This window comes from Hyposmocoma kahamanoa, unplaced genomic scaffold (assembly GCF_003589595.1).
Source record: "Hyposmocoma kahamanoa isolate Upper Pololo Valley unplaced genomic scaffold, ASM358959v1 62, whole genome shotgun sequence".
NCBI classification, from domain to species: domain Eukaryota; kingdom Metazoa; phylum Arthropoda; class Insecta; order Lepidoptera; family Cosmopterigidae; genus Hyposmocoma; species Hyposmocoma kahamanoa.
Genome location: NW_020653850.1, coordinates 11,837,965 through 11,849,973, shown reverse-complemented (window position 1 = coordinate 11,849,973; position 12,009 = coordinate 11,837,965). Strand labels below are relative to the sequence as shown.

The 12,009-nt window shown below is 33.9% G+C and overlaps 1 protein-coding gene across 3 annotated transcripts in view; it reads right to left on the bottom strand.

Moving 5' to 3' along the window:
- The window catches only part of LOC113229381 (protein unc-13 homolog 4B), a 49,741-nt gene extending 38,140 nt beyond the window's left edge, over window positions 1-11,601 (bottom strand). For all 3 annotated transcript variants that reach the window (XM_026462944.1, XM_026462941.1, XM_026462943.1), the window contains exon 1: window positions 10,676-11,601. In XM_026462944.1, the coding sequence (XP_026318729.1) occupies window positions 10,676-11,574 (899 nt within the window). In that variant the 5' untranslated portion in view covers window positions 11,575-11,601. The remainder of the gene's footprint in view (window positions 1-10,675) is intronic.
- Between the last annotated feature and the right edge of the window lie 408 nt (window positions 11,602-12,009).

Genomic DNA, 12,009 nt, shown 5'->3' with positions numbered 1-12,009 from the left:
TAGAAATATCGAATGTATGCGCCACTGTTTCTTCGGAAAGATTTATATTGCAAAAAATCGTACAGTACAATGCCGTGTGAATGGGGGGGTAAGTATATAAAACGAGCTTACAACGCTCTACGCGTTCAATTTAATAACGCTTTCAGGATACTGGTGGGATTACCAAGATGATACAGTGCATCAGGCGGGCATGTTCGCAAAGGCGCAATTAAACGGCTTCCAAGCGATAATACGGAAAAAAATGGTATCGCTTATGTATGACTCGTATCAGAAGTAGCCACAACTGCATCCTAAAAATGGTTGCTAGCAGATTTGATTGTCCAATTCTAAAGTAATCAGTAAAATAAAAGTATATACAAAATAAGTAAAAGTTTAGGCAAATCAAATCTGTTATTACTTATATTAAATAAATATTATGTTGTGTCGTTATGTTGTATACTAACCTATTCTAAGTGAAATGTCACTATCAAATTATATTGGTCTATACCTGAAATAAATAATTATATATATTCTACCTTAGAATAATAACGCATAGAAACCTAGCCCGCACACGCTAAGTGAGGCAAGTTAGAGGCTTCCCAAAGGGCCTACACGAGCGGAGCGGGCTGTCAGTGCTCAAGGTCAAATTGCACCGCGAACAGCTCCAAAATTTTTGCTAAAAATTTATTTATTTATTTTATTTATTTTTTTATTTATATCACCACTTAACAATAACATTACAGGTTAAAAAACCTAATTCGTTACAGAAAAATGACGAAATGTGCGGTAAATGGGTGTAAAAATAGAACAGGCAAACATCAAATAGACACTAACATCACATTCCACAAGGAAGTAACGCGTTTCAACTTGTATTTATATATAAATATTCACTAAAACCAAAAATTAATTTCGTTGCAACAAGACACGAAAATGTTGCAAGGTAACGGATTTCTTTCTCCCAATTTTGCTATTCTGTTTCAAAATAATTATATTACGTAATTTTTTGAGTATAGGCAATATCGCGATGGCTGCAGATTTTTTTTATTCCAATGTAAGTGTGCATTTAACCTCCATTACTGCAAGTTAAATGCGTACAAATGTTCTTTACAAAGAGCAACCCTTAGAGTTTCTTGCTCATACTTCTCGGGGGAATCTGCCTTACGAATGAGCGGTAGAGTTTAACCAATGTGACGATTTCTAGTGTAATAATGCTTACCTATGAAATAAAGATTATTTTGATTTTGATTCTGGGTATCGTTTATGGGGTATATGGGGGTGCTCATTACGAATATAGCACTTATTTGTAAATACAAGATGGCGGACACGATTTTTCAAAAAATGCTATATGGGTATCCTTTTCGTGGTATTTGGGGATGCTCATTACGAATACGGCACTCATTTCTAAATCCAAGATGGCGGACACGAGTTTTCAAATAAATGCAATATAGGAACCTTAGCCTTTATTTTAACTCATCATTAAGGAAAACCCTTTAACTTAATGATGAGTTAAGCAAGATACAATTTCCCCACTTTTGAGGGAAATGTTATTCCATGGCATCATTATTTGTATATTTGTGTGCGTGCCGACGAGCGTAATTACAAGTTGCTTACGCCTACATGAATTTGGTTTTTGCCTCACTTGTGACAGTTCGTTTGATATGAAACTATCATTCTATGCGTTATTATTCTAAGTATTCTACAATAATTTTAATGTGAATTTCGTAGCTCTGGTACTCATGGTATTTGTTGCTCATCTTATAAACTGTCGTTTTTTACTTTATATTTTTATTTTTTAATTATTTGTTTAAATTGTTCTTTTTGAGTCATAAAAATTTTATATACTTGTGTCCTGAAATTTAAATCCATGACATTCAAACACAATTATGTATATTGTCAATGAATAAATTATTGAATTGAATTTATAAATTGGTTCTGGTCTGGGTGTTCCGGGTAGTGCCCCGGAGTGAATTTCGTAGCTCTGGTACTCATGGTATAGGGAATTGCCTAATTTGAGTTGACCAGTTAATTGGTGTAGTTGTCTGACATAGTTAAGACATCTGTTACTAACCAAATACGTACGAACTAAGCGTTTGAATTTTGCGATTGTTATTACTATAAATTTCATTAAATTAAAATGTAATATACAATGTTTAAGGTTAAGACGACGCAAGTGTTCATCACTTCCGTTTTGAAAATATTTTATCATTATCTCCTTGCTGTGATTAGTTCTTCAAGATACTGGTATCGAGACAAAATGACAAACAAAATCCGACGTCAAGGTCTTTGCACGGAACTTTAAGTTAGCGTGGGGAGGCTCGAGTGGGATTACATGTCCAGTTTTTACGACTAGTATTTTCATGATTTGAACTGTGACTAGGTTCGTAGACTAGGCAGCATTTATTCCATGGCCACAAAGAAACGCATAAGAACACAGTAGCTAGTTGTCGTAAAAAATATAAATGACGAAAGGTTTTTGTTATTTTTTATTATATTAGATTGTTATTGTATTTATAATGAAAAAAATTGAAAATAGAAAAGTGAATTTTATCTGACAATATCTTGTCAATGTAAAATGGACAAATAAAAGCTACACATAGTCCATATACGAGTAGTATAACGCCTTCAAATATTGCTGAATTTTTTCGTTTCTTTCAAAAACTTCTCTACAACAGAAATAACTAGCTATCTATTTTATTTATTTAAATTTCAATAACCCTGCATTTTCCTTTCAGTTTTTTATTACTCCGTTCCTTTTATTTTCCTTTCCTTTCCTTTATTTCTTTTTTCCTTTTAGATTCATTTTTTTCTGTTACAAGAAGGTATTAAAAACTTTTTTGTTGGCAAATCTTCGAAAAATGAGTGTCAGGCTTTATTACAAATTCTGTACAACAATTTCTTTGAGAAATTATAAATCTTTTCAGACACATAAGAAAATGTAAATAAGATAAGACCACGTTATCATTTTATAACTATAACGTAGACAAGATTAGTAAAGTTTTACAACACCGGTTCATCATCGTTAGATATACTTACTTTTTAGAAGTGATAATCTCTTTCTCCTGTAATTTCTTATACAGGAACTTCCAAGGATCATCATGGGGTTTCTTATCCATCCTCACTTCACACAAATATCACGTTCAAATTAAAACTAACGTTGTCAATATTTTAATAAATTTTTCTGCTTTCTGTTCTGTCACAATTTTGTTTCAATAATATAAGTTTTAATTGAAGCTCTACCAATATTTTGTCTGCGAAAAGTGTTTTCGTGTAAGCCTTTAATAAATAATATTCATGTAAAATGTTTCATGATTTTCAGTTACCGCAGAGCGCGAAACGTCACTGACTGAGGTGTCGTGCTGCTCACTGCTTTTGTTTACGTTAGATTTACCTACTCCAGTTTTTTAGAGATCCAAGGTTTTACTACGGAAACCTTTTACCACTCTATACAATCCTATGAACTTGCTGAAAATCGTTTTCGCACGGTACGTGCGAATGTTTTATATTGCAAATTTATTAGTGGGGAATTCACTAAAATCTAGGAAATGAAACTATTTTTTCGGGTCTAAATCGCGTATATTTGTTGGCCCATGGGATATAAAGGGCCCGAAAGGTCCATTTGTTGGAAAAAACAAATATAATTGTTATTATAATAATATGATTATATAATAATATATTATTATAAAATACTATTGAGATTCAAAAAAATAGTTTCTTCAACTTCAACTTAATGAGTTCTTAGGTTTTCGCGATTGTTACTATCTACAAAATATTTAAGATATTCAGTAGGCACCAGAATTTAGTTGATTAAATATACGTCGATATTTTGTTGTGGATTACTTAATTTTCTTTCTCAGTTTCCAAACGTAAAGTACATTTTTGTGCGAAAATATCTTACAGAACCCAAAACAATAAAAGGTAAGTACTGTTCGTTACCTCTTCACTTAAATTAACACGCGTGAGAACCATTGTCCTAGAAGAACCCAGTGACGGGAAAACCTTAGCACTGTGAATTACAGTTTTAACGCGCTCTTCAATTATGAATCATTGAATCAATATTAGCAAACTGATCATGGAATCTCCGTCATCAAGTCCTATAAGCCAAGTTTAAAGACAAGATTCTTCAAGACCATGAGCGGACGTAGCTGCTTCTTATCTTTTATTCAAGAACTATATTGATTTAGAATAATATGTTGCCATCTTAACTCCACCATCTAAAGCTGCATTAAGATCTTAAGATGGACTGAGAGAAAGGAGGAAGACTGTGACTTTGGCAACTAGGGAGAAACCTACATCAATTCAAATCCTTTTATATCACCTTGGGTAACCTTTCATTTGGTCTGTGCCTATCATAACTATCAATTATGGTTCTTGCTGGTCACACGTATATTGAATGCCTTGGTTTTCTCATCTGTGCAATACCTAAATGCATCAAAAACAATAAGTAAAGTTTGAAATTGAAATCTGTAGAATGTAATCTTTGAGTTCAACCATGACCGCAAGACGAAGATGTAGAGACTGATCTGCGAACTCTACGGTACTGTTACAATAATTCTGGACACAAATACGTTTATAAACCGTAGTGTACTAATTAGTATACAATTATTTCTTACATGAATCATTCTTGTGACCATTTAATTACGTTTTTGGCCACAAGTATGACTGTAAAATTTCCCTTTATTGTCAGTTGTATCATGACGTAGGACTAAATAATACATGTTCTGATCTAACTCAAAATTTTGCTTTGCTAAAAGTATACTTAAAATGCAATTGTTATAATCTGATTTCGTACAAAATAAAGCAAATTCAGTTGGGCAGTGAATCATAAATTGCATAAATATATAATCATTCTTCAAAGAATATCATCTAAGACCTTTGTTTAGATAATGACAGCACTACATTTCCGAAGGATTCATTCTTATGTACTCATTAGTGTATAAATGTTAAGAACCTTCAAGTTCGAATTCTGATTAAGATCAAAAATTCTGGTTCTACTATGTACAAATTACATACCTCAGTATGTAGTAGCGATAAAGGTCTTATTTAAATCACAGTCGTTAACTGAAACTGCTAACAGATTGACTGCATGTTTGCAGTTAATGCGTGAAGTCGTAATCAACTTCTTGCAACTGAGATCTAGACTGCGTAAAGTTAACATAGTAAAGGACATAGTAACAGGTTACCTGTACCTGTTACTATGTCCCACATAAATTTATAGTTACAATCCCAAAACAAAGCAAAAATCGAGCGTAGGGGTCTTTCGAGATGAGTCGAAACAAACCAAAGTGGCGCGCGTGCAAAGTGCCTCTAAGCAAATGATTGTTTCTTTTTTTAATAAAACTGGACACGTGGCTACCGTTGCTTTGGAGAATCGTTGTACCGTGAATAGTGATTTGTACAGGACCATTTGTTTGCCGGAAATTATTGACAAACTCCGTAAAAATAACCCTAAACGCCATATCATCTTGCACCACGATAATGCCAGTTCTCATACGGCCAGACGGACAAATGAAGTTTTGAACGTGGACAACGTTGACCTTATGAGTCATCCCTCGTACAGTCCCAACCTGGCACCTTGGGACTTTTATTTATTTCCAAAAATTAAGAACCAGTTACGCGGTCAACGATTTTCATCACCTGAAGAGGCTGTCGAAGAGTATGAAAAATATGTTTCAGAGATTGTCACGGAGGAGTGGCATAATTGTTTTCAAAATTGGTTCATTCGTATGAAAAAGTGCATTAACGCTAACGAAGAATATTTTGAGAAACAATAAATTCATTTCTGGCCATTTATAGTATTTTTTTCTCATTCATTCCGGAAACTTATAGTGCGCCTCACGTATACTTAGTAAATAAATTTTAAACTTGTTTGTTTTAATCTTTTGAAAACGCCTGTACAAAATCCCAATAAACCGAATTACGCCAATTTTATGTAGAGATTTGTTGACGTATCTCACGGAAGAAGTATTTATGTGGTTTGTGACGTATTTGGTACCTATATGTAGAAAAACTATAAGAAATAATAGCAAAGCGTTAATAATGTAACATATGACTCCACTCGCCAAGTAGGTAGCAACATTTGCATAAGTTGAATCGAGTAGCATTCATAAACTAGTGTGCCAATAGCTTTGTAACAAGTTTCCAATAACTGTTACTGGGATATATATAATTTTAAGCCATGACATAGGGTTTAAATTATATTTTTATATTACACGCTATAAGTTGGGTCATTTCAAGGCGAGAATGAACAGGCACTATTTAAGTGCGCATGCTCCATCGACGACTTCTTCATCACTTTCCATCAGGTGAGATGAAAGTCAAATGCGCACTTATTCTTTTGAAAAATAATCTCAGTACAGAGTACTAAAAAACCGACCTCAAAACTTCGTGGAATTACATCTATTTACCAAGTTTTATTGAAATCGGTTACCGGAAAGTGCGCGCAACCGGATTCATCCCCTAGTTTGCCACCCTTAGAGGTGGAATATTTTCTTCAATTTTAAATGGAACTACTATTGAGGTACGCACTTTCCAACGAACAAAGAATCATCAAGACCGGTTCACAAATGCCCGAGTTATCGCGTAACATACATTAAAAAAAACAGTCGAATTGAGAACCTCCTCCTTTTCTTGAAGTCAGTTCAAAGAGTGTAATAAGTATACCACGACTTATTTAATGGGGTTAGGTTGTTACTTATTATTTGTTTATTTGCTCATTTACAATATCTATTCAGGAATTTTCTTTTACTTATATACTATATATATTTAGTATAATAAGACACATGGAATAACAAAGTAGTTCACATAGTGTAAGTTGAAAATTTTCTTTTAAATTATTTGTAGTGTCATAAGGATTACATTTATTCTGTATGCATAATTATATACCCTACCAAAATACACTAACCACCCCACCTAGTATCTTACTTAACTTAGAAACTGAAATGGATAACTGTAAGATACAAGTATATAACTCTTCGTCAATGTTCAAACTAGCTTCTTTAGACACTTATCGAATTACAAGTAACTCTATAACTTGATGCGTACAAATGAGTCGTACAAATGAGCCTTACCAATGAACAAAGAACAGGTTGTTCAATAGGATAATTAATGTATTGAAATATCTATCTATTTATTAAAAGATGCCATAGAAAAAAAGCATTTATATCTACATATAACGCGAATAACAAAATGGCTTATAGAACTCCGTGTTAGAGGCATCTGACCGAAACCAACTCTTCACGTTGTCCATTTCCTTTTATATCGGTTCCACAAAGAACATTATACAATAATGGATGCTTGATACTTCTATAGCAATAATAAGTTTATTGTGAGATATTTTCAGAATCTTTTCGTGGGTTAGGTAGATGAGATTAACTGAAATTAATTAATAATTGTAACAATGGTAAAATAAGTAAAAAGAACTTATTTTTAACCGAGTTTTAAAGGACGAGATTGTTTTGTGTATATTTTACACGATTACTCCGACGTTTGTGTACCGATTTCGATAATTCTTTTGTTTTGATTTGTTAGAAAATGGTCCCATTCAAATTTGAAGAAAATATTCCACATCCAAGGCAAATTAGAGGATGAGATTGGAGATGGGGTTGCCAATAAAATTTGGCAAATAGACATAATTCCGTAAACTTCAGAGGTCAGTTTTTTTATAATATCAGTTATATTATTAGAATATAAAAGCACGTATTTGTTTTTTTCAAACAAATTAACGTTTTAGCCGTAAAGAACACCAATGGCTGTGTAGATATGTGTAGTACATAATATCTAAAACCTAAAAGTTCGAAATGTACTAAAAGTTAGACGCGAAAGACTTTATGGTGATATGTTACACGTTTCGTCTTAAACTATATTGTCACTTACGGGAACATTAAGGACAGAACAAAGGAGGCATTGTGTACTAGATGTACTTGTTAATAATAATAACATGACATTAAATCAACAAAACACTTCAAGGTTTACAACGTAATATGTACTTATAAACATGACTTGTGTATATATTATATTCCATTGACAAATGGAAATTGTAAAGATTTACCTTAATAGTACATCTATGGTAATACTGACATTACTATCAGTTAATATTTTATTAAGATCCGAAAACGGTCAAACATTTTGAATCAATAAATCAATTAGCAAGTAATCAAGCTAACACTGAAGTACAATTTGAACAAACAGCACGAATGAAGTAATCGTGGCTACCCTAGCATACAATCATGATAATGTTACACAACAGCGAGTACCAAACTAGATGACCAGTCTCAGGGTCACAGTGTTAGTCAGCCGAAAGCGACGCAGCAGGCGGTTTGTTTGTTGTTTTAATTTGACTCTATGAACACTAACGACCGGTAAAACAAAAGGCTAATGTTGCAAAAGAATCGTTAACAAATAAAACCTTCCTAAAATTGCAAGGGACAAAAATTATAAAGTCCATCTATATTTCAAAATTTATATCTAATAAATATTGAAATATAGGAGGGCTAAAGAATTATTGTCTTTAGCTCTTTTATCTACTTACACGAGCTGACATAATTATTTGTCTTTATAATATTACATACAATAGTAATGCCGTTCGCCATCCCTATGCGTAATGTACGGTACGATGCTTTGTGTACTTTCCTGCCACGTTAATTGCAATGTACGTGTTACTTGAATGTACCTGTACGAAAGCGTGTTAAATGAAAATCACTAAAATCACGCCTATGTCGATAACGTAATGTTATTTCCCGAGAAAACCACGACGAATATTCCAGTTGAAAACGTTTAGCGCCATCTACCCGCTTATCAAACAATCAGGGCCTTGGAATTAAACCTTCAAACAACGTCGAAGTTCTTACATAAACCGTTAGGGGCGCTAGCGTATCGAAGTTTCGGCCAAGCGCGAACCGGATCGCGTACACTACATACAAGGAGAGTATCTAATTGTTAGAGTGAACAGTACGTTAATTCCGCATGACAGTAAAAGTGTTGAATTAATCACCTTGGAAAAAATAGTAAAGTAAGTAAAATTGAGGATATACACTGACGCGATGTGAAAACACAATTCCTAAAAATTTTCAAGGTAGAAAAAAAACACAAACTTACCTCGAAATTTTACTAGAAAACCGAGGTATTTAATAGGTACTTTACATATAAGTACCAATGATTCTTTTTCATATCAACTGAAATAAACAGAACACGATTTACGATACACATTTTTCAAATGGCTGTAATTTCGTTAGTAAAAAAATAAACTCTGAAATAAAGCCAGTGTCCCTGTCGCTCGACCTAAGCAAAATGAACAGTACGGGAAAATTTTGGATTCGAGCTGAAGTAGTGTCGCCTCTTTAGGCATAGTCTCTTTAAACATTGGAACACATTACACGAAACTTTATTTTACGACCAACTTTTCGATGCAGTAGGTAAAAATTTTGAAATAGAAAATTAATTTTATTATTATGCAGCTTTTTCTAATAAAAATATATATTCGTCAACCTAGACACCTGCCTCTCACAAATTTATCGCGGAAGCAAATAAACAAATATTATTATTTATTATTATTAGTTCGATATGTTATACATAATATTTCCTGATAACGTAACTTCGGTTGTAGAGACGGCATAATAAATAAATTGCCAAATCTGTACAGATAGCGATGTTACGAGTGACTCATTCAATTGTAATGCGATAGAAAACAATGCTCTCACGCTGTTCCGCTACATGCACAGGTCAATTTCATTACACTCGTACTTTTTAGAAAATGAAATTGCTGTGTTTCATAAGTGGATGATAGAATTTCCTTTCGTCGTCACAGCCACAAATCACTTATACCGTGAATATTTATTTATTGCAAACAATGCCGTATCGTTATAAAACGGATATTTTTGCAATTGATGTTGAATTGATGAGTACGTACAGCAATTTTATTAAACACATTGCAAATAAATGATAACGGTTTCATTATATGTAGGTATAAACTTTTTCTAAGGATGTCAGATTGGCGAACAATAATAAATATTTATTACTAAATACGTACATGCAGTAACTCGACTGTGCAGGGAGTATATTATGTAGATTTTAGAGAGTGAAATAAAAAACTAAATTACAACACACACCTAACCTTACTAGCTTTTGATTTTATATTATGTTTCGCTAACATTAATTTCAGAATAGCAAAGGACGGTATAATTGATGTTGTTTAGTATGGATTTGAATTAAAGAAGCAAATCAGTAAGTATGTATGAAACATGAGTTTGTATTTATTCAATAAATACTTATTCAATTCTAATCAATACGTAAAAACATACTGAAAGTTTCCTATGGGCAAATAATCAATTAAATTGCTTTCAATAATGTTGACTTGTGATGTGCGTTACGACATTATCTGAGTCACGTGTACCAACATCTTAATCATAACCATCAGCCGGACATGTGTTTGCGCAATCTGCACAATGCACATGTGCATAGGCCATTATCAAGAAATACATTCTAGTCAAAGTTTATCTTTCGAGGACTCATAGGTACTACAACAAAATTGTAAACATCTTAACAGCGGAAAGTACCTACCGAAATTATTTCGTCCCAAAACATAAGCAGGTATCTACAAATCGTATTTAGGTATAACTAGTATTCAGATCTGCAATTTGTATAGGTATATTAAAATAATATATTTTCTATGTAAATTTTATTTTAATTAAGTAAATCTCACCTAGTAGTCTTTTGAGGATTGGCCTTTTTTCCACGCCTCCGCCACCGCAGCAACCAGCCAAATGTTCCTTTTTGAAAAGGTTTTTTCAAAAGTTTCCATCGCTTATTAGAGTCTGTCGTCTTTGACGTGACTACAGAGTCCACACTATCTGCGCTAAGTAAATCGGGCTCCGAAGAGCCTTTTCGAGGATCACTAGCTTCATAATTAGAACACTTTTCAAAATCCAATGATACAGAATCACCTGCAGCATACGTTTTTCTTTTAGACAAAGGTGTCGATGTTGTAAAATTCGACTTTTGACGCGCTTTTACACCACTATCACTGAAATCCGTAATTTTCGACACATTTTCGCCGGTGCTATAGATGTTGGGTCTAGAATCTTTGTTGGCTGGCTTCGCGTTCAGAATGCTGTTCTCTTCGAAATTTTTGCTCCGGTTGGTGTGATGGATGTCAACAAACGTTGTGATGTCTTCGTAACTTTTGGTGCTGTACTTAGCCATATTGAACCGACCACGAGGCGGAGGTCGGATTTCCGTCGGGTCAGGGTGAGTATTCAAATCGACACTGACGCTGGCAAGATTGTCTTCGCTTTTGGACAACTTCAAATTGGACTTTTTGTTCCTAGCGGGCCGCGGCGGAGTTATTTCTGGAGTGGGTTGCGGGAGGACGTATCGCTCGTCCGCCCTCTTGTTCGGCTTTGAGTACTTTGCGATAATTCTGTTGATTTCAGCACTGTTCTTGCGCCTGTTTGTGTGACGCTTGAAACTAAGTGGTTGCTGATAAGAGTCGGCCACGGTCCCTCCGGCGACCTGGGCTGACCTTTCGCGCCACTCAGACACTTTGTCTTCGATCAGCCGCTGCAGTTCGAGCGCACGCATCATAGGACCCAGCTCAGGCATTTTTGTCAATTATTACTATTGATTTTCTTAGGCAATCTCTTTGGCAACGACAATCTTTTTGACTAAAACCTTTAAATTAGCAAAATACCAACATTATGATGATAGTATTTTGGAAAGTTCTTTCGTAACTGAAACAAAGAATTAAAAGTTAATACAATATACATACCACTGAATATTTAATATATAGGTACAATCATTGACCTACCAATATAATGAAGTTCTTCTGCATAATCTTTGCATTAATTCATAATCATTAGCGTAACAAGAGAAGTAAATATGTAGCTCTGTAAACCACACATAAAAGGTCGTTGAACGAGTTAATCTAATGAAAACGGCAATTTAAATTATTAAGTACGGGGCCTTTGAGGTAAGAAATATCTGAATAGACTCATACACTTCTGGATAAATCAGGTTTATCGAACCATGTCTAAGGTC